Source organism: Elaeis guineensis, chromosome 12 (assembly GCF_000442705.2).
Source record: "Elaeis guineensis isolate ETL-2024a chromosome 12, EG11, whole genome shotgun sequence".
NCBI classification, from domain to species: Eukaryota; Viridiplantae; Streptophyta; class Magnoliopsida; order Arecales; family Arecaceae; genus Elaeis; species Elaeis guineensis.
Genome location: NC_026004.2, coordinates 53,104,408 through 53,129,235, shown reverse-complemented (window position 1 = coordinate 53,129,235; position 24,828 = coordinate 53,104,408). Strand labels below are relative to the sequence as shown.

At 41.3% G+C, this 24,828-nt stretch overlaps 1 protein-coding gene across 14 annotated transcripts in view; it reads left to right on the top strand.

Moving 5' to 3' along the window:
* LOC105032660 (serine/arginine-rich splicing factor SR34A) overlaps window positions 1–23,161 on the top strand; it is a 46,044-nt gene extending 22,883 nt beyond the window's left edge. For 7 of the 14 annotated variants that reach the window (XM_029261095.2, XM_029261090.2, XM_029261091.2 and 4 more), the window contains 4 exons: window positions 7,396–7,474; window positions 7,562–7,648; window positions 7,763–7,799; window positions 18,689–21,022. In XM_029261095.2, coding sequence (XP_029116928.1) covers window positions 7,396–7,474; window positions 7,562–7,648; window positions 7,763–7,799; window positions 18,689–18,803 — 318 coding nt within the window. In that variant the 3' untranslated portion in view covers window positions 18,804–21,022. Of the gene's footprint in view, window positions 1–7,395; window positions 7,482–7,561; window positions 7,649–7,762; window positions 7,800–18,688; window positions 21,023–21,434; window positions 21,713–22,706 lie in introns of those variants that run through there. The other 7 variants (XM_073247031.1, XM_073247029.1, XM_073247035.1 and 4 more) reach the window with 7 other exon arrangements.
* The last annotated feature ends 1,667 nt before the right edge of the window (window positions 23,162–24,828 follow it).

The following is a 24,828-nucleotide window of genomic DNA, read 5'->3' as shown; positions in this document are numbered from 1 at the left end:
CTAGAATCGAAATTGGAATGGGACTCCCTCCAACCAAATGGATGGAATGGGAGACTTATTCCTATTCTCATTCTAGAGCCCAACTCCCCCAACCACACGTCTTTAAAATAAAATATTTATCATGAAATTTAGTTCACAAGATGGACTCACTTGGCTTTTTGGCTTATAAGTTGTGCCTTATAATGAGCATAATATTTAATACAGAATCAAGGTCTTTAATATCAGAATGGGTGCTTGTGCTGGTAGGTCGGCGGTATCGTATGATATAATGTCGTGCCATTCAGGGTGTACTGACAAAGGGAAACAGGAGGGAGGAGGAGAGAGGAAAAGAGAGACAAAAGGATGGAGGGAGAGGGAGAGAGGGGGGACTTGGAAACCCTCCTCTCCTTTGTTTATCTGTAGGGGCCATTGGGCAGAGCCCCTGTTTTGAATGAAATAGGGGCTTGATGAAGAGAGAGAGAGAGCGAGGGACGGAGGGAGAGGTAGAGTGAAGATGAGGGAGAGAGATTTTGGGAGAGGGTGAGAGGGGGGCTCGGAAGCCCTCTCCTACTTCGTTTGTCCAAAGGTGGTGTTGGTGGAACCCCTGTTTTGAATGAGACAGGAGCTCTTTTTTTTTTTATTCTTTAAATGAAGTCGGCAAACTCTGAGCCGACTTTACTTAAATTTGTGGTCAAGCTCCTGTTTCATATGAAACAGGGACTCCACCTAGTGCCCCCTACGGACGAGTAGAGGAGAGGAAGGCTTTCGTGCCCCCTTCTCTCTCCCTCTCTCGTGCCGGCTTTTGGATCTGAAGGTTGGAACCATCTCGGTCGGCCTTTGGTATGGATCAATACGCTCCGGATCGGGGGTTTGGGATGGTACCATTGACCTTGTATAGAATCTTATCATCTTTTGTGTGAGACTCTTTCCAACTTATAGAATAACATGGGCATCATGTCACCTTTGACCAAGGAATTTCGTTTCGATCCGAATCGATCGGTACATTCTATACTGTACCGGTAGGGAACCGACATGGTTCGGCTGATGAAACTGGTATACTAGAGGAGGGAGAGGGAAAGAGAGGAAAAGTGAGAAAGAGAGAGAGAGGAGAGGGAGGGAAAGCCCTAGCCGTCGGAGGTCGATGGTGGCCCGCTGCGGCCACCGGAGGGCTTTCGAGGCCCAGTTATTGCCCGATAGGGCTTTTACAAGAGCGAGAAAGAGAGAGAGAGAGTGCTCAGAGGGGGAGCGACGTACTAGAGGATGCACAGTCGGCGAAAGGGCCGTCGGTGTTTGTCGGGTAGCCGCTGTGGCCATCGGACGGCGAAAATTGGGCGGATGGAGTCGTGGCTGTGGAATAGGGGTGACAGCCCCTATTTATCGCTCTTTTTAAAAACGAAGATGAATAGTGAAGTCGGCAACCGCTTTGCTGGCTTCACTTTGGAATTTTTTTAAAAAAAAAGCCAAAACAGTGAAGCCGACAATCGGTTTGTCGCCTTCACTTAAGTGAAGTTGGCAAACTAATTGCCGGCTTCAAGAATTTCAGATTTTTTTTAAAAAAATAACCGTAAAATAGGGGCATCGCACCTGTTTCATTCCTGTGGCACTGCACGCATAGAGTGTGCCGTCCGACGGTCACGGCGGCCAGCCAGAGGTTGTTCGACGGTGTCTCCGATGAGTTCCCCTCTCCTTTTCTTTCTCCCCCCCTCTATTTTTATCTCTTTATTTTTCTCTTTTTCTTCTCCCTTCATTTGCCTTCATCGGTTCGGGCCGGTCCGATATGGTACAGGGTCGTACCATACCGTGCCACCAGTCGATTGAAACGGCCACCGATACCGGCATAGCAAACCTTGCCTTTGATATCGAACCTTGACTTTAGAAAGAAAGAACTTATTTATTTTAGGAAATCATTTGTTGTCTTCTGTTGAATAAGCCACCTCATGGGTTATGTAGTTTAATCTCTCCAATGATACTATTAGTAAAAATTGTCAATCTGGACTATATTATTGATTCATGTGTTTAGCCAATGACATGGAGAGTAGAAAAGAGGACAAGCAACATGGTTGGCTTTAGAAGAAGAGAGCTGGACAACAAGGAAAGAACAAAGAGAAGATCTAAGTCAAAGAGTGGGATTTAGTTGAAATGTCCAGAGTAATCCAAGAACAAATAAGGGAAATTAGAAGAGAGATTATCACAAATTGCTTAAATTCAATCGCATTATTAAAGAAATCTTACTCCAACCAGTTGCTTTCAAATCACAAGCAGGTAATTGCTTCCCTAGCTGAGCTTTTCCTTTAGCAAACTAAGTTTTCTGCCTTGACTCTCACATTTGCTCCACTATTCCACCCACTTCCTAAAACTTCCTCTTCGATGGAGCATCACTTTTTGCCTTCATAATTTACAAAAATCAACGTTAATTCTATCATAGTTTTACCATTCATGATTCTATCAATTTTTAGTACAAGTTTTGTGTTAGGAAATGGAAAGATTGAATAAAGATTTGCATAATCTTATAAGGCATAATATTATTTAATAAAAATTCTTTCTAAATGCTTCCATGTCCCCTTTGTTTGAGGTTGCATTTCCTTCAACCTCCACCAACTCTTGCTTTAGGTAGATAAGAGTTTCCTCCTTATGCAGTCCAACCTTAATCATCACATTGAAAAATGGGTGTAAAAGATGATATGCGGACAAATACGTAGAACCTAGAGCAAGGTGCATAAGAGTCCTGAATTAACATGTAGATCAAGTTTGAGTTTAAAAAGAGCCACGAGGAAAATATTTTTGTGCTCTTTTTTTTTTTTTTTTAAATGAATGAAGGTTTGAGGCCAATATCGGCCATCTTGTTTCCTCTCTCTCTCTCTCCCCCCCCAACTCCTTCCCCTCTCTTTCGTCCTCTCTATAACTTCTTGTCCTAGATTAGAAATATTCAAACTTCAATTTACTGGCCTTGGTAATAGTAAAGAGAAATGATGAGGGCTGCTAAGAAGTCTAGAAGTTGAGAACATGAAAGTTGATAGCGGGAACTTGAGAACATGAAAGATAATTGAACATACTCAGTGCTGATAGCTTTGGAACATTTTTTTTTTACCCTTTCACACTTAATAGCTCAAACCCACCTGCACTCTGGAGCATGTAAGGCCATGACTGCAAGCATTAGGAGTTGCAGTTTTTCAAAAGTTCTCATTTTTATTTGTGAATCTCATGAATTCCATGATTGTAAAACCACCAAACTATTCACAAGATAATTCAAGTGTGGTTTCATTGGTAAATTCCTAGCAAATCTTTGTGGATTGTAAAACCACCAAACTATTCACAAGATAATTCAATTGTGGTTTCATTGGTAAATTCCTAGCAAATCTTTGTGCATTTTTCAAAAAATTTTCCAAATTCTGTTACTATGGTTGCAGGTAGATTTATATTGTTTTCTAATACTTCTGTAACTTCGGCATATGCTTTTAAGGTGCTTGCTTTTTCTTTTTTGTTTGGTAAAAAGTAAATCATCCTACATTTTATCCCGATTTGCAATTACCCCCTTGCATCTTCAATTTTAGCAATGTCAATCCTACACTTGCAGATTGTTGCAATGTCCCCCACCGACCTTCCAAACTAGGGGAAAGCTTGCTGCCAGTGCCACGTGGCATATTATTTGGAGTTAGATAACTGATGTAGCTTTATTGGGTTATCTTAAAATGGAATAGAATCTGATGTGGGCTCAAAATAGTCTAATGACTAAAATACCCAAGTCCTAATTTTAACTTCACCCTTTTCTCCAACCCTCCTAACTTTAACTTCATTCCTTTTCTCAACCCTCCTCTCTACGACGGTCGTACAAACCCCACTAGGGCCACCCCGACCATCGTTGGTGAAGGAAAAGAGAGGAAACATGGAGTTCGTCGAGTGCATCCTCCACTGTTGGGGGAGGACATCCTCGCTAAGCTCCAGAAGCAAGCCTGCAGGAATAAATTGGCACATTCTACATCAAGGGACAGAAGCAATATCACAACCATAAAAATATTAGAGGGAGGGCAGGGTGCTGTTGTACTTAATTTTCCTTGATCTTGATCATCTTATCCTTTTCTTCTCAGAACGATTCTAACCTCATAGATGATCCTTTCATCGAGGAAGTATTAGTTATGCTTCTGCTTCCACCTTTTGATGACTGGGTGTCTGCCCCAGCCGAAGAGTTCCTTAGGCCATTTGAAATAATCGGCGATGGAAACTTCATGTGGGAGAACCTCGGCTTGTAGGTTGGAAGAAGCCCAAAGCTCTGATTATCCTTCACAGAGATTGACCTATATGTAATCAGCTACATTAGGACATTTGTGGCCTTTAGCTTTGGCCCATTGGAGACTAGCACTTCCTCCTCCTTAAGTATCCTAAAGCTATTCATCTTACTAGCATTTGCTTTCATTAAAGACTCCAATGTCTCTATCTTCCCACCATAGGTGGAGGATGCACTCGACGAGGTCGGTGGTGGGTAGATCTCTTAGGATGCGATTCCAAGAGTACCATTTGAAGTAGCTGAAGAAGGAATAATATGGCAATGGCCAAAATTCCACTGCCAATCATTGGGAGGAGAGGAAAAAGAAGAAGAGAGGACGCAGAGAGGAGGATGGGGGTAGCCATAGCTGGGGGGATGGGGTTTTAAGCAAGAAAAGAAAAGCTTATTTCTTCTAGCAAGAAAAGCCTCCATCCCTGCAGCGCCATCACCCCCATCCTCTTATCTTCCTCTCCTAATCTTATTTTCCCTTTCCCTCTCTTTCCTTCGTCAGCGGTGGTCGGGGGTTTATCGGCAAGGGTTGTATAGCCATCATAGGGTGGAGGGTTGGAGAAAGGAATGAAGTTAAGGTTGGGGCTTCGGTATTTTAGTCATTAGACTATTTTAAATTCACATCAGATTCTATTCCATTTTAAAATAATCCAATAAAGTCATATCAATCATTTAAGTCCAAATAATATACCATGTGGTGCTGACAGTAAGCTTTCCCCCAAATTAGAAGGTCGGTGTGGGACATTGCAATTATTTGCAAAGTTTGAGGTTGACATTGCTGAAATTGAAGATGCAGAGGGATATTTGCAAATCAGATTAAAATGCAGGATGTTATTTACTTTTTACCCTTTTTTTTTGTTTGAAAGCTCCACTTCTCACTCTTGCACCCAGTCTTGATGTGGGCAGTTGGGAGTTCATTTTCGTCCCTGCAACCATACATACCACATTGGTTAATGGTTGGAAGAGTTAATACAGAAAATGAAGGGAAAGTATGCTCGGAAGATTTGATCTAATGCAGGAGTCAGCCATATCATTGAAAAACATGCAAAAGCATATGTTTACCATTATGGAACTATAGAGTAACAACTGGAAAGACAGGCACAATTGTATTCTATATTTTTTCCTTTATATATATATATATTCTTAAATATACGTCAACATAGCTTTTTACTATCTTCTACCTAATTTACGTCATTGATATTCATAAGATGTGTTTAAGATATTTGGCAAGTAAAAGAAGTCTTAAAAGATGTATTGACTTGATCTGTTTTCCTTGTCGAAGATATTTGTCAAGTAAAAGAAACCTTAAAAGATGTATTGTCTTGATCTGTTTTCCCTGTTAAATGCTATGTGTGGCAGAAAAATGATTTCTTGGTAGATGAGGGAAGAGTTTGGTTTGCTACCTTATATTCTTAAAGGGGCCAAACAGCATGGGCAATGAGAATGCCATCTCCCTCCAAAAACCACTGTTGTTTTCCATTTCATGTTTTCCTTCCATTCGCAAGCAAACGAAGTGTTTCTTGCTTTCATTCTCATAGTTCTTCCTGGACTAAAATAAGGTTAGCAGGTATATATGAAGCCCATGATACCTAGTTGTATACAAGTTTCTTCATAGATCCAAATGACAACAATATGTTATTGAATTGTTGGATTAAAGTTCTCAACCAGCTTGCCATACAAATTTTTCAATATACTTTTAACTTGTAGAATTGGATAGATCTAGCCCTGTTTTTATTAAACCACCTCAAAATTCTAGAGGCCTGAGCTGTTTTGAGGCAATGTTTTAAAATGTGGTATATACTGCTACTTGTGCACCTAGATATGCATGTGGTCCCTTGACCGCATTGCCTTGTATGCATGCAGTTACTATGCGTTCATATTCCATATGAACTGAAAAGATGGTCCGTTGAGCATCGTGTGGCCACATACATGGTCCCTCCACCACACCACCCCCACCCCGGGGGCATTTTGGAGGCACATATAAAGCCTACTCTTATGTTGATCCATGCTGGTGAAGCTGGTTCAAGCTGATGGTTGGGTTCGATGTGGGTTTTTAGTGAGACTGACATAGGTATTAGGAATGCGGATTATGATTATGTTATATTATTGTTATTAGGTATTAGGTATTAAATAATAAGCACTAATGGTTAGTTGTTAGTGTTATTAATATTGTTATTATCCATCCAGAAAGGTATTGCTGTCATTATTATCATTATTATTGTATTTAACATGTTATATTTATTTTTAACTAGTTAAAAAATAATAATTGCATATGCACTGGCATATGTGTTCCACATTCCTCATATGCGCTATGTGCCCATGACTGCCCACATACCACGGCTCCCTTCTAAAACACTACTTTGAAGTGAATTCCATGAATCACTGTCCAAAATTTCAAATTGCTAATATGACAATGCATTGCTTCGAGAAATGGTCTGTGTATTAGTTGGCTATTGATATTCTACTATTTTGCTATTAATATATATTTCGAACTCAACATATTATTTTAGCTACTGCTCTTTCCCTGGTCATGCTTCTGCACCAGGATTACGTTTTGCAATTACCCACCTATTTGCTATGATCCTGATTTCTCATTCACGTAAGATTAATTTCCTTTTAGAAGCAAGCTCATTGACTCAGCCCCTCAAGAACCTGCTGTGTTATATATACCAATATAATAATTGGTGTTTTTTGTGGATTTATTTCAGTTATATCCATTATCTTGAACAACAGATACCAATGAAAATTTAGTCTTGATTGCTAGCGAAATCAACGGTAATGATATCATAATGCCCTAGAATGTAAGTGCATGTTAAAGTTACAAGCAACATTTACTTTGGTACTCCTGAACTGGGAAGGCTGAGCTCCACATGAAATTTATCATTTATAGTTTTATACATTTTGCCACACATTTTGTCGCTCCTTCTCACCAGGAGTTCAATGTGCCATCTGTATTTTCTATTTCATGTTTGCTTTTGCAACTTTTTGGCGTTGATTGCTGTTGCATAGAAGAACTTTTTTGCTTTAAAAGGTACAAAAATACTCTTTTTAGGCAACAACAAACATGTCATAAATCAGACCATGAGACCTAAAATCAAATTGCCCGGTGTGATGTTATTTTGATCTTAAAACTTGATTTGTTTTAGGTAAGAAGCTATGAAGGAAGCATGTCGAGGAGTCGAAGCCAAAGCAGGAGCCTTAGTAGGAGCAGAAGCCCTAGACGGAGTAAGAGGTGAATTCTTACTTTTGCATATCTGCATAGCTATAAATCCTCTTTTCATTTAAAATTTATTTCATTCTTTTTCTCGACAGCAAGTCAATGGAAAGACCTGTCTCTAGATCGCCATCAAAATCTGTTTCTCCAAGATCTAGATCTGTTTCTCCTCCCAGATTTTCAAGGTAGTTGCTAGTACATATGATAGGTTGTATAAATTTTGACATCGAATCTTCTGTCATTTATTATCAATCAATCTCGCTAATCCCTTCTTTTGTTTCAAAAAATTGAATTTGAAGATCAAGATCTAGGTCGAGGTCAGGCTGATTGTGTGAGGTAATCTCTTCATATTGCAGTTTTTATAGGCTTATCGACCCTTAATAATATTGCAAAATTTGTGCTATGAGAGTATATTTTTGGATGCCTTTCACTTATTGAAGCTTTAAAGCAAAACCCAGTCAAACAGTCCTTTCATAATATAAAGAGTCGCATCACACTAGCGATAATAGAGATTATGATGACTACGATTTATGTTTAGACAGTATGTTGGATTGGATACAATTGTGTTGTCTAAGCAAAAATGTAAAATAGGTTTTGTTTGACATTATTTAGATAATAGAGCATTTATCAGTAGAGCTATTGGCAACAAAGCTTTCACTAATAAAGCTTTTGATAAAAAGCTGTTTGTTGTTTGGTAACGGAATTGGGATAGTACTTTTATTATTAGGAAATAATAATAAAGGACATTGCATCGTGCATTCAATTATCCAATTGTTGATACTATCAAAAACTATTATTATATTAATTTATAATTTTTTATTTTGATATCATACTTTCAATAATAAATAATAATTTTTATTATTTATTATAATATAATAATATTATAATAATAACATGATATTATTATATTATAATAGCAGTGATGATAATATAATAATATGATATGATTATTATTTATATTATATTATATTTTATTGTTATTATATCATACTATAATATTGTTGATTATTTTTTATCAAGTTATAAATAATATTGTAATAGCAAAAAATGATAGTTTTGATTCTAGTAGCAATATAAATGTTTGACTTTGTTCACCTAGATACAAAAGGCGATAAAATTGTTCATATATCCACAATTTAATAGAAACATAAATGTTCACAGATATTTCTCAATATTCATGTTACAAGCATAGATAAACAAGTTAACGATTCATAAGAAGAGTCATAATATGATTATGCAAAACATTCAACTTATGGTTATCCTATCTCGAAACAATCTTGAAGGAGGTGATCCTCATTATCATAAGGTTAAACTCAAAATCCTTAATTGCATGGTTATTGCAATAAAATGATACTAACTTACATAATTATGGCAATATAAAAGTATTTTAAATTAATTTTTTAAAAATTCCATTGCTGGGACTCGAACTTGGTCTCTAAGGTGAGCTTTTGCTCCAAAAAATAGCTTCTGATTTATCTCAAGGAAATCTTTCACCCGAAAGCTCCAAATTTGGAGCTTTCCTAGTAGAGCTTTTTGTGCTTTAGGACCGAGAAAGCTATTTCAAAATTTTTACCATATACCTCAAAATCTCCATAAGTGCTTTTGGCACTCCAAGAAGTGTTTTTTGGCTCCGTAAAAACAATGCCTAACAAGGTCATAAAGTGAATAATCTCATGATTGATTGCTATTTTTTTTGTATTTTTGCCCCACTCTCGGGGGCAGAAAAATGAAAAACAAACTTGTTTTAGACATGCAACTAGATTTGTTCTTGGTTCTAAGTTACTAGTTATGATTTAATAGTGGCTCTATCTTTTCATCGTGTTACTCTTCATTTATTGGTTCATTGATTCAATTATGCATGCATTTTCTTATATTTGCACAACAAATTTACTCTGTTTGATCTCTTTAATGCAAGAAAAGAGAAAAATTATAATAATCTTAAGAAGAATATTAATCTTAACAAATAAACTGATATTCCAGATCTATAAAGGCCATCATGCTCCACAAGGTTTTACCATGAGCATCACCCTCAGCATATTAGATCCTCAAATCCATCATCACTATACACTGTGAATATATGACCTTGAAGAAGTCCTTAACCCTTTTCTTTATTTTATTTTTTAAATTTAATAATGGATTCTACAGATATAACATGCGAACCGACTTGGATCTGACTTGGTTAGGACATGCGCACCCTATTTGTTAGTGACGAGTTTCATTGGAAATTTCTATGAATGGTGAGTTCGCAGGAACCCAGGCAACTATGTCCAAGAACTCCCATATAATGTTGTTATGCCTTATGATCCTACCTCATGTGTAAATTGATGGGCATGAATCATAGGAGCTGATGGATGCCCATATAATGGTAGTGGGTTATTCTGGTTTGTGGACTGGTAAGGTGAGTTGTGCCAATTTTTTAGATCAGTGGGTCTGGCCTATATCTGATAAATTAACTGATTTAAAAATTGGATTGGATATGGGCCTTATTTTTTCCTACTCGACCCTTGCCATGTGTTGGAGCACGATCCCGGCTCCTCCCACGGATCTTGGGTGCAGCGGAACCAGCAATGAACAAATCTGGAGACTTCTGGACTCGATCAAAGGCTCTTGACGAAATCAGTCTGGTTGCTGTCTTCTTCGTCAGCCTTTTGTTCCAGATGAAGAACGCCTATGAAATCACCTCTAAAAAATTCAAGATCTGGTACCCAACCAGATCAGACCAGGACCGAGGTCTTCCAATTCGTAGATCTCGAATCGGGGCGTTCTAGATAGGGAAGAAGATAGATGGAGACAGACCTTGCAGATCTGTCTTGCTGCAGTCTTTCTTGTAGATCTGTTGATGGAGATCTCATCCGCACCTCAAACGATCTCAGATCAACTGCAGATCTGAGAGGAACTTGTACCAACCTCTTCTCAAGAGATTCCAGATCCTGGACCTGATGTTTGGGCGGCTGCAAGAGAGGGAGAAGAGAGAGAGTCGGCGGCTGCAAGGGGGAAGGGGCTAGCGCCTCCTTGCTTCTCCTGCCTTTTTGGGACCTGGCGGCAAAAAACCCTAGGGTTTCTTGCTCCTGGGGCGTGGAGAATGGCTGGAGAGAGAGGGAGAAGAGAGAGAGAGACTTGGGAGAAAGAGTTTCGTATTTCTTGGCTTAATCAAACCTATACAGTACATGTATATATAAACACAGGGTCAAGTGACCCAAACCTAAAACTCCCTTGACCAACTCTATGGGAGATTAGGTTAACCCAAGCCCATGTACACCCATGACTCGACCTAATCTCACCTATCCTTGGCCCATAAAGAGTTGGTCCCTTGAGGCCCACATAACCTAAACCTCAAGAACCCGAAAGGCCCACAGCCTTTCAACCTAGGGCCTAACTAGCCCTAGAGCCTCCATGAAGCCCTCATGAATGGACCTTGGCCTTAGTCTTGGTCCCCTGAGCCTTGGGCACACCACCTGGATCACAACAATCTCCACCTTGGTGTCCCAAGGCCTCAACCAGCTCCATTCTGTCCATCAGTCGAATCAGCTCAACACATCTCTGAAAGCTGTCTCGTGGAAGTACCTTCGTAAGTGCATCAGCTGGGTTCTCCTTGGTGTGTACCTTTACCAGCTCCACCTCGCCATCCTCCACAAGCTCCCTGATCCGATGATACCGAATGTCGATGTGCTTTGTCCTTGCATGATAGACTGAGTTTTGTGCTAATAGAAGTGCACTCTGGCTGTCACAGTGCACTCTAATGGCCTCCTGAGTAAGGCTCATCTCCGTCAACAAACCCTTCAGCCAAAGTGCCTCTTTAGCTGCTTCTGTCAGTCCGATGTACTCCGCCTCTGTAGTGGATAGGGCCGTGATAGGCTGCAGACTCGATCTCCAAGAAATAGGACCTCCATACAGGCTAAAGATGAAGCCTGTCGTAGACCTCCGGGTATCCACATCTCCATCGAAGTCTGCATCTACATAATCGCCAATCAGCCCCTGAGTCTCCCTGGACATGTCAGAGTATCCCACTGCACCTCCTCGCTGTCCGTAGCAGATGCCAACTCCAACTAAACCCGTCAGGTATCTGAATATCCACTTCAGAGCTCTCCAGTGCTCCCTGCCAGGCTGCACCATGAACCTGCTAACCTGACTCACTGCATGAGCGATGTCTGGCCTACAACAGACCATCGCATACATCAAGCTCCCAACTCCTGAAGCATAAGGAACCGTCTCCATCTTCTGAGCCTCCACTTCAGTCTGTGGCGCTATGGTCTTCGAGAGTCTGAAGTGACCGGCAAGTGGCAGCTCCGCCGGCTTTGCTCCCTTCATCCCGAACCTCTCTAAGACCTTCTGTATGTAGCCCCCCTGAGATAGATACAGCATCTTCCGGGGTTGGTCTCTGAAAATCTCCATGCCTAGAATTTTCTTTGCAGGGCCCAAATCCTTCATCTCAAACTCCCGAGATAAGGATGCCTTCAGATCCTGCACAATCTTCCTACTCTTGCATGCTATAAGCATGTCATCCACATACAAGAGTAGGAACACCCTAGAACCATCCTCAAGAGACTGAACATAAACACAGGGATCAAACTCGCACCTGAAAAGTCCAATGCTGCGCACATAGGAGTCGAACCGCTTGTACCATTGCCTTGGCGACTGCTTCAACCCGTACAGCGACTTCTGCAACAAACAAACCTTTCCCTCTAATCCTGGATCCCTGAAATCGGATGGCTGCTCCATGTAAATCCTCTCCTCCAAATGCCCATTGAGGGACGCCGTCTTGACATCCATCTGCTCCAGCTCTAAATTCTGAGCTGCTACAATGCTCAGCAACATTCTGATGGAAGTATGTCTGATGACGGGAGAGAAGACCTCACTGAAGTCGATGCCTTCTTTCTGGGAGTATCCCTTGGCCACTAACCTCGCTTTGAATATGATACCTCCCTGCTCTGAAGGCCCTTCCTTGCGATTGTAGACCCATTTGCAGCCAATGGGCCTCTTCCCCTGTGGTAACTGCACCAATCGCCACGTCTGGTTCTGGTGGAGAGACTGCATCTCCTCGGACATCGTCTGGACCCACCGCTCTCTGTCCTGGCTCTCAATAGCCTCCTGATACGTATATGGGTCTCCATTCGCTGTCACCAGGGCATATGACAGCATCTCCTCGAAGCCATATCGGTCCGGTTGCCTGATGGTCCTCTTGGGCTTGTGTAGGGCAACACCGATATCAGTCCTCGGTCCAGCTCGCTCTTGCTGGACCTCTCTGCCTCGATCATCCGTCCGAGTCTTCTCCACCTGTGGAGACACCTTAGGTAGGTGCTCCATCTGAATGTCATGTCCTCCAGTAGTACCTGTAAGAGGCAAAATCAAAGAGGTAAGCTGTCCAGCAGCGCCCTGCTGGACCTCCTCCTGCTCCTGCTGCTCCTCCATGCCTGCTCGCCTCTGTAGGACTGACTCCTCATCAAAAGTCACATCCCGACTAATGATGACCTTCTTTTCCAAGGGATCCCACAGCCTGTATCCCTTAACTCCTCGCGGATAGCCTAGAAACACCGTCTTGCGTGATCTGGCGTCTAGCTTGCTCCGCTCACCAGCTCCAATGTGCACATAGGCCGTGCACCCAAATATCCGTAGATGGCCCAACCCAACTGTCCTCCCAGACCACACCTCCTCTGGAAGCCTGCCATCCAACTTAGTGTGAGGTGACCGATTGATCAAGTAACCCGCTGCGTCAACTGTATCAACCCAGAACTCCTTTGAAAGTCCTGTCTGCAGCCTCATGCATCGTGCTTTTTCTAAAAGTGTTCTGTTCATCCTCTCGGCCACCCCATTCTGCTGTGGAGTCCCCTTGACTGAGAAGTGTCTCCTGATCCCACACTCCTCACAGTAATCCTGGAACTCTCTGCTGGTGTACTCCCCGCCATTGTCTGACCTCAGACACTTCACGCTCCTCCCCTGCTCCACCTCAGCTCTCCAGATCTTGAACTTGGTGAAGACCTCAGACTTCTCTCTCATGAAGTATCTGGCCCCATTCCAAGCTGAAACTGGGGCTGGTCCCCACACATCCGTGTGTACTAACTCCAGAGGGGCTGCACTGCGGGCTGTACTGATGTTGAACTGAACTCTCCTCTGCTTTCCCATCTGGCAAGGCTCACAGATCTCCCCTGTAGCACTATCCTCCAGATCAGAGATGAGTCCTCTCCTGCTCAACTCCCTCAGCCCCTCGTCACCCATGTGGCCTAGGCGGTAGTGCCATATCCTGTAAGCCCCCTATTGGTCCTGTGCTGCAGCTGCTGCATCAGACTCTCCGGTCACCATAGGTCCCTCCATGCGATAGAGGTTATTGTCCAACCTCCTGTCTCTCATCACTACCATAGCTCCATTGGAGATGTTCAGTACTCCGCTTCTAGTCCTACTGCTGAAGCTGTATCCACTGCGCTCCAAGTAGCCTAGTGACACCAGATTCTTTTCCGGCTCCGGAACGTGCTTTACATTTGTCAATGTCCTCACAATTTCATCAAACATCCTCACCCTGACTGTCCCTATCCCAGCCACCTTGCAAGGATGATTGTCGCCTAGAGTCACTGATCCCTCATCTGTCTTGGTGTATGTCGCAAACCAAGACCTGTGTGGTGTAGTGATGTGAGCACGCAGAGTCTAGTGTCCACTCCTCTGTGTAATGCCTGTGACCATCTGATACCATAAGTAGATCATCCTCCACCTGCTGTCCAGCAACTGCACTCACTGATTCTGAGCCACTTCTTTCTCCCTTCTTGCTCTTCCATAGTGGACATTGTCGCTTGAAGTGCCCGAACTCATTGCACTTGAAGCATTTCATCTCTTTCCTTTCCTAGACTTGGACCGCCCCCTGGACTTGCTTCTGCCTCTGCCTCTACCTGTCCTCTCTCCTACTGCCAAAACCCTCCTGGGGAGCTCGATCTCTGGTCAACTTTTTTCTTTGCTCATTAGACCTCAGCACCGAGACCATGTCCTCATATTCCAGAGTCTCCTTGCCGTAGAGCAGTGTAGTCACCAAAGAGTCATATGATCCTGGTTGTGAACACAAAAGCAACAGGGACTTGTCCTCCTCATCCAGCTTCACCCCGATATTCATCAACTCCGTGCACAACTGGTCGAACCTCTGAATGTGGCCAATCACATCAGATCCCCCTGCATCCGAAGACTGTACAACCTCTTCTTCAGCATCAGCTTGTTGCACATATTCTTCCCCATATACATGGTGTGCAACTTCGATCAAAAGCCCTTTGGGGTCTTTTCTTCCAGCACCGAATACAACGCCGCATCCGCCAAACATCCTTTGATCACCGAGCATGCTTTCTTCTCCAACGATGCCCACTGTCTATCTGTCATTCCCTCAGGCTTCTCATCCAAAGTCTGATCCAGATCTGCTTGCACCAGAAGATCCTCCACCCAGATTTTCCACATGGAAAAATTTTTCTTGCCATCAAACTTCTCAAATTCGACCTTCATATTGCTGCCCATGACTGGATTCAAGCCAAACAAGCAATATAAAATCAAGAAGTGTAGAATATACCTTGATGGTATCTTGCTGAAAATTTTCAGCACTTGGGATCTTCAACTTCTTGCGCTTGGAACCGCTTCTTCACCACTGTGGCTCTGATACCAACTGTTGGAGCACGATCCCGGCTCCTCCCACGGACCTTGGGTGCAGCGGAACCAGCAACGAACAATTCTGGAGACTTCTGGACTCGATCGAAGGCCCTTGACGAAATCAGCCTGGTTGCTGTCTTCTTTGTCAGCCTTTTGTTCCAGATGAAGAATGCCCCTGAAATCACCTCTAAAAAATCCAAGATCTGGTACCCAAACCAGATCAGACTTGGACCGAGGTCTTCCAATTCGTAGATCTCGAATCGGGGCATTCTAGATAGGGAAGAAGATAGATGGAGACAGACCTTGCAGATCTGTCCTGCTGCAGCCTTTCCTGTAGATCTGTTGATGGAGATCTCATCCGTGCCTCAAACGACCTCAGATCAACTCCAAATCTGAGAGGAACTTGTACCAACCTCTTCTCAAGAGATTTCAGGTCCTGGACCTGATGTTTGGGCGGCTGCAAGAGAGGGAGAAGAGAGAGAGTCAGCGGCTGCAAGGGGGAAGGGGCTAGTGCCTCCTTGCTTCTCCTGCCTTTTTGGGACCTGGCGGTAAGAAACCCTAGGGTTTCTTGCTCCTGGGGCGTGGAGAATGGCTGGAGAGAGAGGGAGAAGAGAGAGAGAGACTTGGGAGAAAGAGTTTCGTATTCCTTGGCTTAATCAAACCTATATAGTACATGTATATATAAACACAGGGTCAAGTGACCCAAACCCAAAACTCCCTTGACTAACTCTATGGGAGATTAGGTTAACCCAAGCCTATGTACACCCATGACTCGACCTAATCTCACCTATCCTGGGCCTAGACCTGGCCCATAAAGAGTTGGTCTCTTGAGGCCCACATAACCTAGACTTCAAGAACCCGAAAGGCCCACAGCCTTTCAACCTAGGGCCCAACTAGCCCTAGAGCCTCCATGAAGCCCTCATGAATGATGGACCTTGGCCTTAGCCTTGGTCCCCTGGGCCTTGGGCACACCACCTGGATCACAACACCATGTACTAACCTGGTCTAAACCGGTTAAACCCTAAATGACCTTATCCTGGGCAATTTTACCTCATCCTAGTCTTGCCTAAAACCCATTGCCATTGTTAATGTTTCTGTCGACAGTGTTAGTGGAAGCAACCTTGATTGACACTCTTACAGTTACAGCTCTCTCTGCTTGGTATATATATCAGTATTTTTTTTTCTATCATACAATGGATTAGGTACTTATCTTTATCTTGCATTGGAAGAATCTACCTGTTTCACCTGTTTTGAATGCATTGGTTTTGGGACTGGGTCATGTTGGACTCTCTCTGGCCTGAATGATCGATCCAACAGAAAAATGGATTGGGCTTCCCCCATTCTGGACCCTTCTAGGTTGTAGGTCTTGATGTAATCATCCATCCCTTTTTTTGTGTCTTGATGCGGTGCATGAAATAGACTGTAACTAGACAGATAATGGAATATTTGCAAAGTTGAAGTTGGGCATTATCATTAGATTCGTAGGTGAGAATTAGTCAGCACTATCAAGTTATTATAGTATATAGAAGAAATTATAAACATCGTGAGGGAAAACGAAAATGGTATGCTGCAACTGTGACATGCAATTTGGTTTTCCATATTTGTGAAGATGAATCGAAAGCAGGGTTAGTTTTTCATGCAAAATAAGGTAGGAACATATAAAAGGCAATCCCAATGCATGAGACTAGCTGAATATTAAGGGAAGGAAAATGGAATGCTATGCCTTTGACATGCAATTTGGTTTTTCTTATTTGTGAAGAGGAATTGAAAGCATGCATGGCTTTTCTTGATTTGCAAAATATAGTAAGAACATTATAAAAGAGCTTCCCAGTGTATGAGGCTCTCTTCATTGTGCGGTCTGCGAAGGGTCGGATGTATGCAGCCTTTCCCATGTGCAGAGAGGTTTCCATGTTTCAAACCCAGGACACCTAGCTCGTAATGGGGTGACCTTGCACTTGTGCCAAGGCCTGCCCTTAATAAGGTATGAAAGTAAGATCCTAAAGATAAATAGTGTGATAATGATTGAGAATGCTATTGGTCCTGTCCAATTGGGCTGCATAAATGGTCAAAATTTGTGCCATTCTCATGTGAAAATGATCTCAGTAAGATTCTGCAGATGTCGTTGTTTAGCCAAGTTATTAAGTCTCAAGGTGCACCAAGATGCCAAGTTCTCTTGTAGCCTAGGTTCAAGGTGCAAGCGAGGCGCCTGATTTAGTGAAGTAAGATGCCAAATACAGAAAAAGAAGAAAGGGAAAATGCAACAAGGAACTTATAATGTGAGCATATTTGATAATAAAAATAACATAAACGACACAGTCATTGACATGTGTTCAATGCATATAGAAACACCTAGATAATTTACTAATTTTAGCCACACCCACTTGAAGTTGGACAATTACATACCATAGAGACAGTCATTGTATGAGCACATGCCCAGTTCACAACAACAGTCATAAGCTGAAACAGATGCACAAATGCACATTACACAATACATACTATTCAGAGCAGTTACTCATTGATAAAACACAAAACTTATTTTTATAATTTGTTTTAGTTAGATATTTTTGTTTCCCCCCAACTTTGGACAATTTTATGTTTACAATTTTTCAGCTGCAAATACCAAAATTGGAGCTGAAACCGCTAAAGCTTTCAAATTTCAAACTTGTTTGGCCCGTTAAAATGCAAAATGAAACCAAAGCTTTGATCTTGAATCCTTTGCCTACCTAAAATTACATGGAGAAAATCTTGTTAGGCTTTTGGAATCTTGGCATCTCAGCACTCTTTCACATTGGACACCCTATGAACACATGTTTTGAACCCTCTTTTTTAATCTCGGTTATAGGTAAATGAGTTTTTTTGGTTCAGGCCTAACAAAGATTAATCTCAAGAGCTGCTGTGGTACTCCTATGTTGAATTCCCATCCTTGGCAAGATTTTGTCCTGATGGGATGGGGGGTGTCTTGGCCGTTTCGTACCATTTCTATGAGAAAATGGGATCCGAATGAGCTTGGGACTCCGAAACTCATCCACGTAGGGAGAGAAGAAGAAAGAAGGAAAGGAAGGATGAAGAAATGGAAGAAAAAAATGAAAAAAATAAAGGGAGAAGAAAAAGAAAGAAAATGGGAAGAGAAAAAAAAGAGGAGAAGAAAGAAAGAAAAAAAGTAAGAAAAGAAGTGGAGAAAGATGGAGGATATTCCATCGGGATGATGATCGAGACTGCTGTTGGGATGGGATGGGATAACGGAGCATCCTGTTTCATAGAAAGACTGAGACATCTTTGCCCCACAGGATTTAAAACCTTATCTTTGGTTTATTTAAGGTTGTCTCTCATCAATTTCGATTTTAAGAACAAAATAACTAATTTTCTTTTTTCAAACATCTGTTCATATGATGGATAGTGTTTGCTAAATAGAATACACTAAGATAGATCAACTCAACATACTAAATAAAATCACTATAAGTCTGCTTGCTTCTCTTTGCAAGTCCATGTTAGAAACCTGATACACTATGGCTGTACCCCACCCTCTATTTTTTTTCATGTACCTCACCATCCTCTATTTGAAGTAACTGGTAAGTAATTTTGGTTGAAGGAAGTAAATTGATATTGTTGTGCAGGATCCGGTACCATGCATTGGAGCAGGAAGAAAGAAGAAATAAAATAAGAAACACAATCAAATACGTGGATCAGCCAAAAGGCTCGCCTTCACGGGGCATGCAAGCTTCACTATGAGAAAAAAAATTTTACAAGAGGAGATCACACCCTCAACCCTCGCACATCAAGTTCTCTTTCAACAAGAAGCTCTCCCTCACAAAAGCTCTCTTTAGGAGACCCCTTGAACCTTTGAAACGATCGCTGTCCGCTGCCTGACAGTCTGCCTGAAGCTCTTCTGCTCTCTGTAGGTGCCTCTCCAGGGTCTGTTGCCTGTTACCATTGTCGAACTCCCTCTGCTGCGTCTCACAGTTATGCCGAACACGCCACACCACCGCTTCAGGCCTCGGTTGCCCACAGGTCTTCTTAAAGGCTTCAAATCGAGTACAAAGTGTGTACTACCCATCTCTAGACTCCATTTGGGCTGCTCTTGAGCTCGTTGGACTCCGTTCGTCATCCTGGATCTCGTTTTGGACTTATTGTGGATCGAATCTCGAGATTTTTTTTTTCAACAATCTTCATCTCGACTCGATATTCGATCTCTTCCTGATTCAGAGCTGGATCTTTTTGTCCCCATGTCCTGGGACAAATGCCTGTTGATCATGGATGGACAAATATAGGAGTCAAGCCAGGCTGCTCTATCCCATCTCCATCGTATGTCATGCTCCTGACCTGAGACCTGCTTGGGGTAGTCTCCTGTGGCAATAAGAATCTCACATTGCGATATCGCCTCATCCTTTCGAATATTGCATCTCGTGCCTGATTCACCTCCATCTGGAGCTCCGTCTCGCTCTGGGCTCCTCCTGGCTTCTAAAGCTCCATCTCGCACTGGGCTCTTCATCAGGTAGTAATGTCCTATTGTCCTCTTCTTTCTCTCCAATATCACCCTATCGTCGTGCAAAATCTTCAGGATTCTCTATCAGCTCTCCATTTGCAGCCGATCGAATTCAGTCTGCTCAGTAAGATAAGATTTCGTCTGAAATCGGGTATGTATTGGATCTTCAATCTCCTCACTGCACCATATATCTTTCAGCTGACTATCCCGATGCCTTTGATCGCATAGCTCGATCCATTTGGCAGATGGACAGTGCTCTCACTGCTCTTTATGAAGTCAAACAGCTCCTCTGCAACATACATGATAGGTGCATGCAGAATCTAAAATTCACTGTTGGAAAGAACTAGATACCTCGTTAGATATCATCAGGACATCATCCTCTGACTTCGCTACTGGCTATCACTATAGTAGCCCTCGTTCAATCTCTTTGTTGTGGACAATCCAATTTGTTGCATCGGTAACATTTGATCTTGCTCAAGTCCCTTGTTCTGGACTTGGACCGCTTTCGTCACGATCTTCTATTGCTCCGTTTGCTATCACCTGCTCTTCCAAAAACCATCAAAGCTAAGCTGTCGTTGTTTGAGTTCGAAGCTGGGTTCTCTCTCCTGAGAATCTCATTTTGGAGAATCGCCATGGTGATCTCGTCCATCTTAATAGTTCTCTTTCTTATTAGAAGAGCAGTCATCAAGGACTCATACGAAGGGTAGCAAGACGAACGCCCTGATTTTCTCCTTAACTTTCTCACCAACATTGAGGAAGTCGGTGAAGATCTTCTGAAAAGTGGTTGAGATGCTCCTGCACGCTGTCTCTCAGTCATCCGCAGTTTGTAGAACTGCCTCCAGAGAAAGTGTTGGTGAGGGACTTCGTCATGTATAACTCGAGCTTCGACCACAGCATCATGGGAGAAGTCTCGCCAAGTACATGAATCATCACCTCATCCGTTAGGTATAAGCAGATCGTACTCACCGTCCGCATCTGGAGCCGCCTCCAATCCTGCACTTCCATGATAGTCGGCTTCTCCTCGCACAAGAGAGTATCGATCAATCCTTGCTGGATGAGCACGTCCTTCATCCTCGCTTGCCACAAGGAGAAATTATTTTTTCCATTAAACCTATTGATCTTCACCTTAATTGAGCCTGTCTTCTCTATCTTCAATCTTGATCACCACCGTCGCAACCGACATCCTGGTACTGTTTAGCTCTGATACCACTTATTATGCAGGATCGGATACCATGCGTTGCAGCAGGAAGAAAGAAGAAATAAAACAAGAAATACAATCAAATACGTGGATCAGCCAAAAGGGTCGTCTCCATGGGGCATGCAAGCTTCACTATGAGAAGAGAAAATTTTACAAGAGGATATCTTCAATCCTCATACACCAATCCTTCTTTCTCAACAAGAAGCTCTTCTTCACAAAAGTTCTTTCTTTAGGAGACCTTTAGAACCCCTGAAATGACCGCTGTCCGCTGCCTAACAGTCTGCCCGAAGCCTTTGCTTTTGCTCTCTATAGATGCCTTTTTAGGGTCTGCTGCCTACTATCACTGCTGAACTCTCTCTGGTGTGTCTTAGGGTTCTGTCGAACACGCCACACCACGGCTTTAGGCCTTGGTTGCCCACAGGCCTTCTTAAAGGCTTCAAACCGAGTACAAAGCGTGTCTTACCCATCTTTGGATTCCATTTGCGCTATTCTTAAGCTCATTGGATTCCATTTGCTCTGATCTTCTGACCAAAAAAATCTATCAATATATATTTATCAAATCAATTAGTACATGTGTTTATCCTTTTAAGCTTTGACTGATCTCACAAATATCTAATCCAAGCTTGTTAACACCACTAACGATCTTGTGGTTTTTGGTTTTCCTGGTTTCATGATGCAGGAAATTGTTCTTGGGACTCATGTTCTTGGGGTCTTGTGGTCAGGCACCATGCAGTTTTTGGGACTCATTTGTTTTGTGTTATTCTACTTGAAAATTATAGGTGGTTGCAATTGCGTCATGGCAGCCATGTTGTTGTATGGAAGTGGCACTTAGTTTTCTGGTTATCAGTGTTTGGGTGGATCTACTTTCTGAAACTGTCTTTCATTACAGGAGTTAGCTTTTGATAACTTTGATCTTGAGATACTAATCTATCACAGTTATGTCCTTCTTAACTCTTATATTCTGTGAATTTCCTCAACTAAGTGATCAGCATATCCAAATGATGTATTATTGAATGATCGATGGGTTAGAATGCATTATTTTGCTAGTTAGGTTACTCTTCTGGATGGTATGGTCTATTCAATAGCCTGAGGTCCATTTGAATGGATGTTACTGAAGGGGTTTTATAAGGTATGTGGAAGCAGCTCTCGTGACATGGAGTGTCAATGGGTATTCATGAGTATTAACACCCAGAGTAAATTATAGCAATGTGGCCATCATATCTGATGATTGTGCTACCAGGAGACTCAAAATTTGAAACTTCCTATCGAAGAATTCGGACATTGGTTGTCCATGATGTTTCACAAACCGATCTTTGTCAAGATCATGGTATTATGAAATGATCAGTCATCACACGGACAAAATGGATATGTTAGTGTCATACTCTTGCTTCTTTTTTTTTTTTTTTTTTTTTTCAATGTTGGAACTGAAGGATGATTCCAACCACTCTGACACTATTTTGGACTGCTGGGTTAATGTATTTCCAGACTGGTTGTTGGGTTCTGATAGATTTCTAATAGACTGTTTGGTTCTGTATCTTATGACTTCTATATTCAGCCGTCACCATATACAGCGCTTCATTTTCTATAGAAGGCTGTATTTTGTGTGTTCAACATGTAGAAGTCTCTCTCTATAAATCTCCTTCTCCTTTTTTGTATTTTCGGATCTCTTTTAAAATTCTTTTATTAAGTTTCATTTCTTTGCTCATATTTTTACTTTGTTATTATGTTTTTATAAATCAACAGGTTATTGTAGGCTCTTGGAGTAAGACTGGGTAGTTTATTTGCATATATAATGTGGTGAAAATCCTGTCTTTAGATTAGTTCTATACTTGTCATGTCTTGCTCATTTTATTCTAATTCCTTTCATTGCTATCTTCATGTTTCTTTTCATTTTTTTCTGTATTTCGCCCATTTCAACACCTCGTGCTACTTATTGGGATTGAGGCACAAGGTTAGGTATATGGTTTGAGAAAAGGAAGTTGAAGAGCATGAAAAGAAGTGTTAGAAGGATTGAAGATGAAGAGAGCTTCAGCCTACTAGATGTGCCTGGGATGACATAAACATTACAGGCGGAATGCATGGAGAGGGGACTACGATCAACAAGATCTAAAATCTTTGACGGAAAACTTGTAATTGTTTTATTCTAAGTGCAAGTCATCCTCACTTGGTTGTATTACTAGAACAAGAGACGGCATTTGGAAAATCTTAGCTCGTCCTAATATTGAAAAGCGAGGGTTTGGAAATTTAGTTGCTCCATCCGTAGAAAACGCACCTCCTTCCTAATGAGCACGGTAAATCTGAAATTAATTCTTTTGGAGTGGTCATGGCTTTGCAATATCTTGTTAGAGGAGTAAAGGCAAAAGCTTATTTGTTGATGTAAATAAATAAACCATTCCTACCTGGATATCTAGAACTTTGTTAGAATTCTCACATCAATAAATGTTGGATGGGCACGCGTAGCCGAGCTTCTAGATTTACATTAGATGGAGTTCAAATGATCAAACCTAGTCAATTGCGATCTGAGGTTGTATGGTGTTACCATGCAGTGTGAACGGATCTTCCACAGATATGGCGATCAAACTATGACTGAGTGGAGTCAATTAATCCAATTGAAATACCTATGAATAGCCACTAAAAGTTACGACTCCCATTTGAAGCCAATAAAATTTCTATTATTCAGTTCCAATAGTTTTAGGAGTTGTTGACCTTATATTTAGTTTTGATGAATATCAAAATGTTTGAGTGTATGATTGATATTAGTGAGTTATTTAATATTTAAAGAGAGTTTTTAGGAAGTTAGAATTTTATTTCAAAGATGTTCAAGATTTTCGTTTTAAAGATTTAAAGAAGAAAGATTTAAGAGGTCAAGTCATTTTCAAGTGAAGAAGATTTAGAGTTGGCTCTTGAAGGAGTAGTTGGTTCTGGCATAATTTCAATATTTAACACAGGTTTTGATTCGGTTCAAGCAAACCTCGAGTTAACTTTGATATGCAGTGGTATTGGTACAAATCTCGAGTCGACTCCTGCACATCTTGAGTCGGTTTTTTCAGAAAAGATAGATAGGATGTTTTTTGTATACAGTGTTTGAGTTGACTTTCGATCGGCTTGAGTTGATTCTTCTATAACTGATAGCTCTAATGGTTAGTTTTCAGAAAGCTGTAGAATTATTTAAAAGCTCTAAAATGGTTCTTTCTCATGTTTCAATGGCTATAAATTTATTTTTAATGATGTTAACAGGATTTTATGGATGTCTAAGTCTTCATTAAAGCAATAGAACTTAAGAAAATCATTAGAACATAAGAGGGAATATTAATACACTTCCAAAATTCAGTTAAGTATTAAGTGATCAACCAAGTAGAGACTTTCAACTCCAACTATCAGTCTTTTTGTGCATTCAAGTGTTCCTCAAGAAGAAGAAAAGAGCATTCATTATAAGAGCTTTCCAACTTCTTAGATTATATTTCAACGGTACATCATCTACTCATTAAGGAGCTTGAGTTTGTGTTAAATTTTTAGTATTCAAATTTTTGTGCATTGCAAGTTTTAATTGGGATTAAAATTTGGGAGATGGGCTTATCCAAGTTTTGCAATTAGATTTGTATAATCCTAGGAGTGGCTTGAGGATAGGTTTTGATTGGTGAGTCCGTAAGACTAATTGGGTTAAGATTGTGAATCCAGAAAAATCAGGTGATTATAGTGAAATCTCCACGGGAGCTGTTAGGGGAGTGGATGTAGGTGTTGAGCTTAATACCAAACTACTATTAAATTGATTGTTTGTATGTGTGAATTTGTCTTTCATTTTCTTGTATTATTGCTTTAAATATTTGCTCATCAATTCATTGCTTCCATTGCATATACACTTAACTTATGCAAGTAGTAAAGCAAGAGAACTACCCGCGCAAATGTGAAGATCTGATCTTTTTCTTTTAATTTTAATCTTAATAACTATGTGAGATCTGAGATTGATCGAGATAAGATCTCGCATTAATTAATCTAAAAATAATCTTATTTTTCTACTGCATGATTAATTAAAATTTTATTTTATCCTTGCATTATGCATATCAATCAATCCC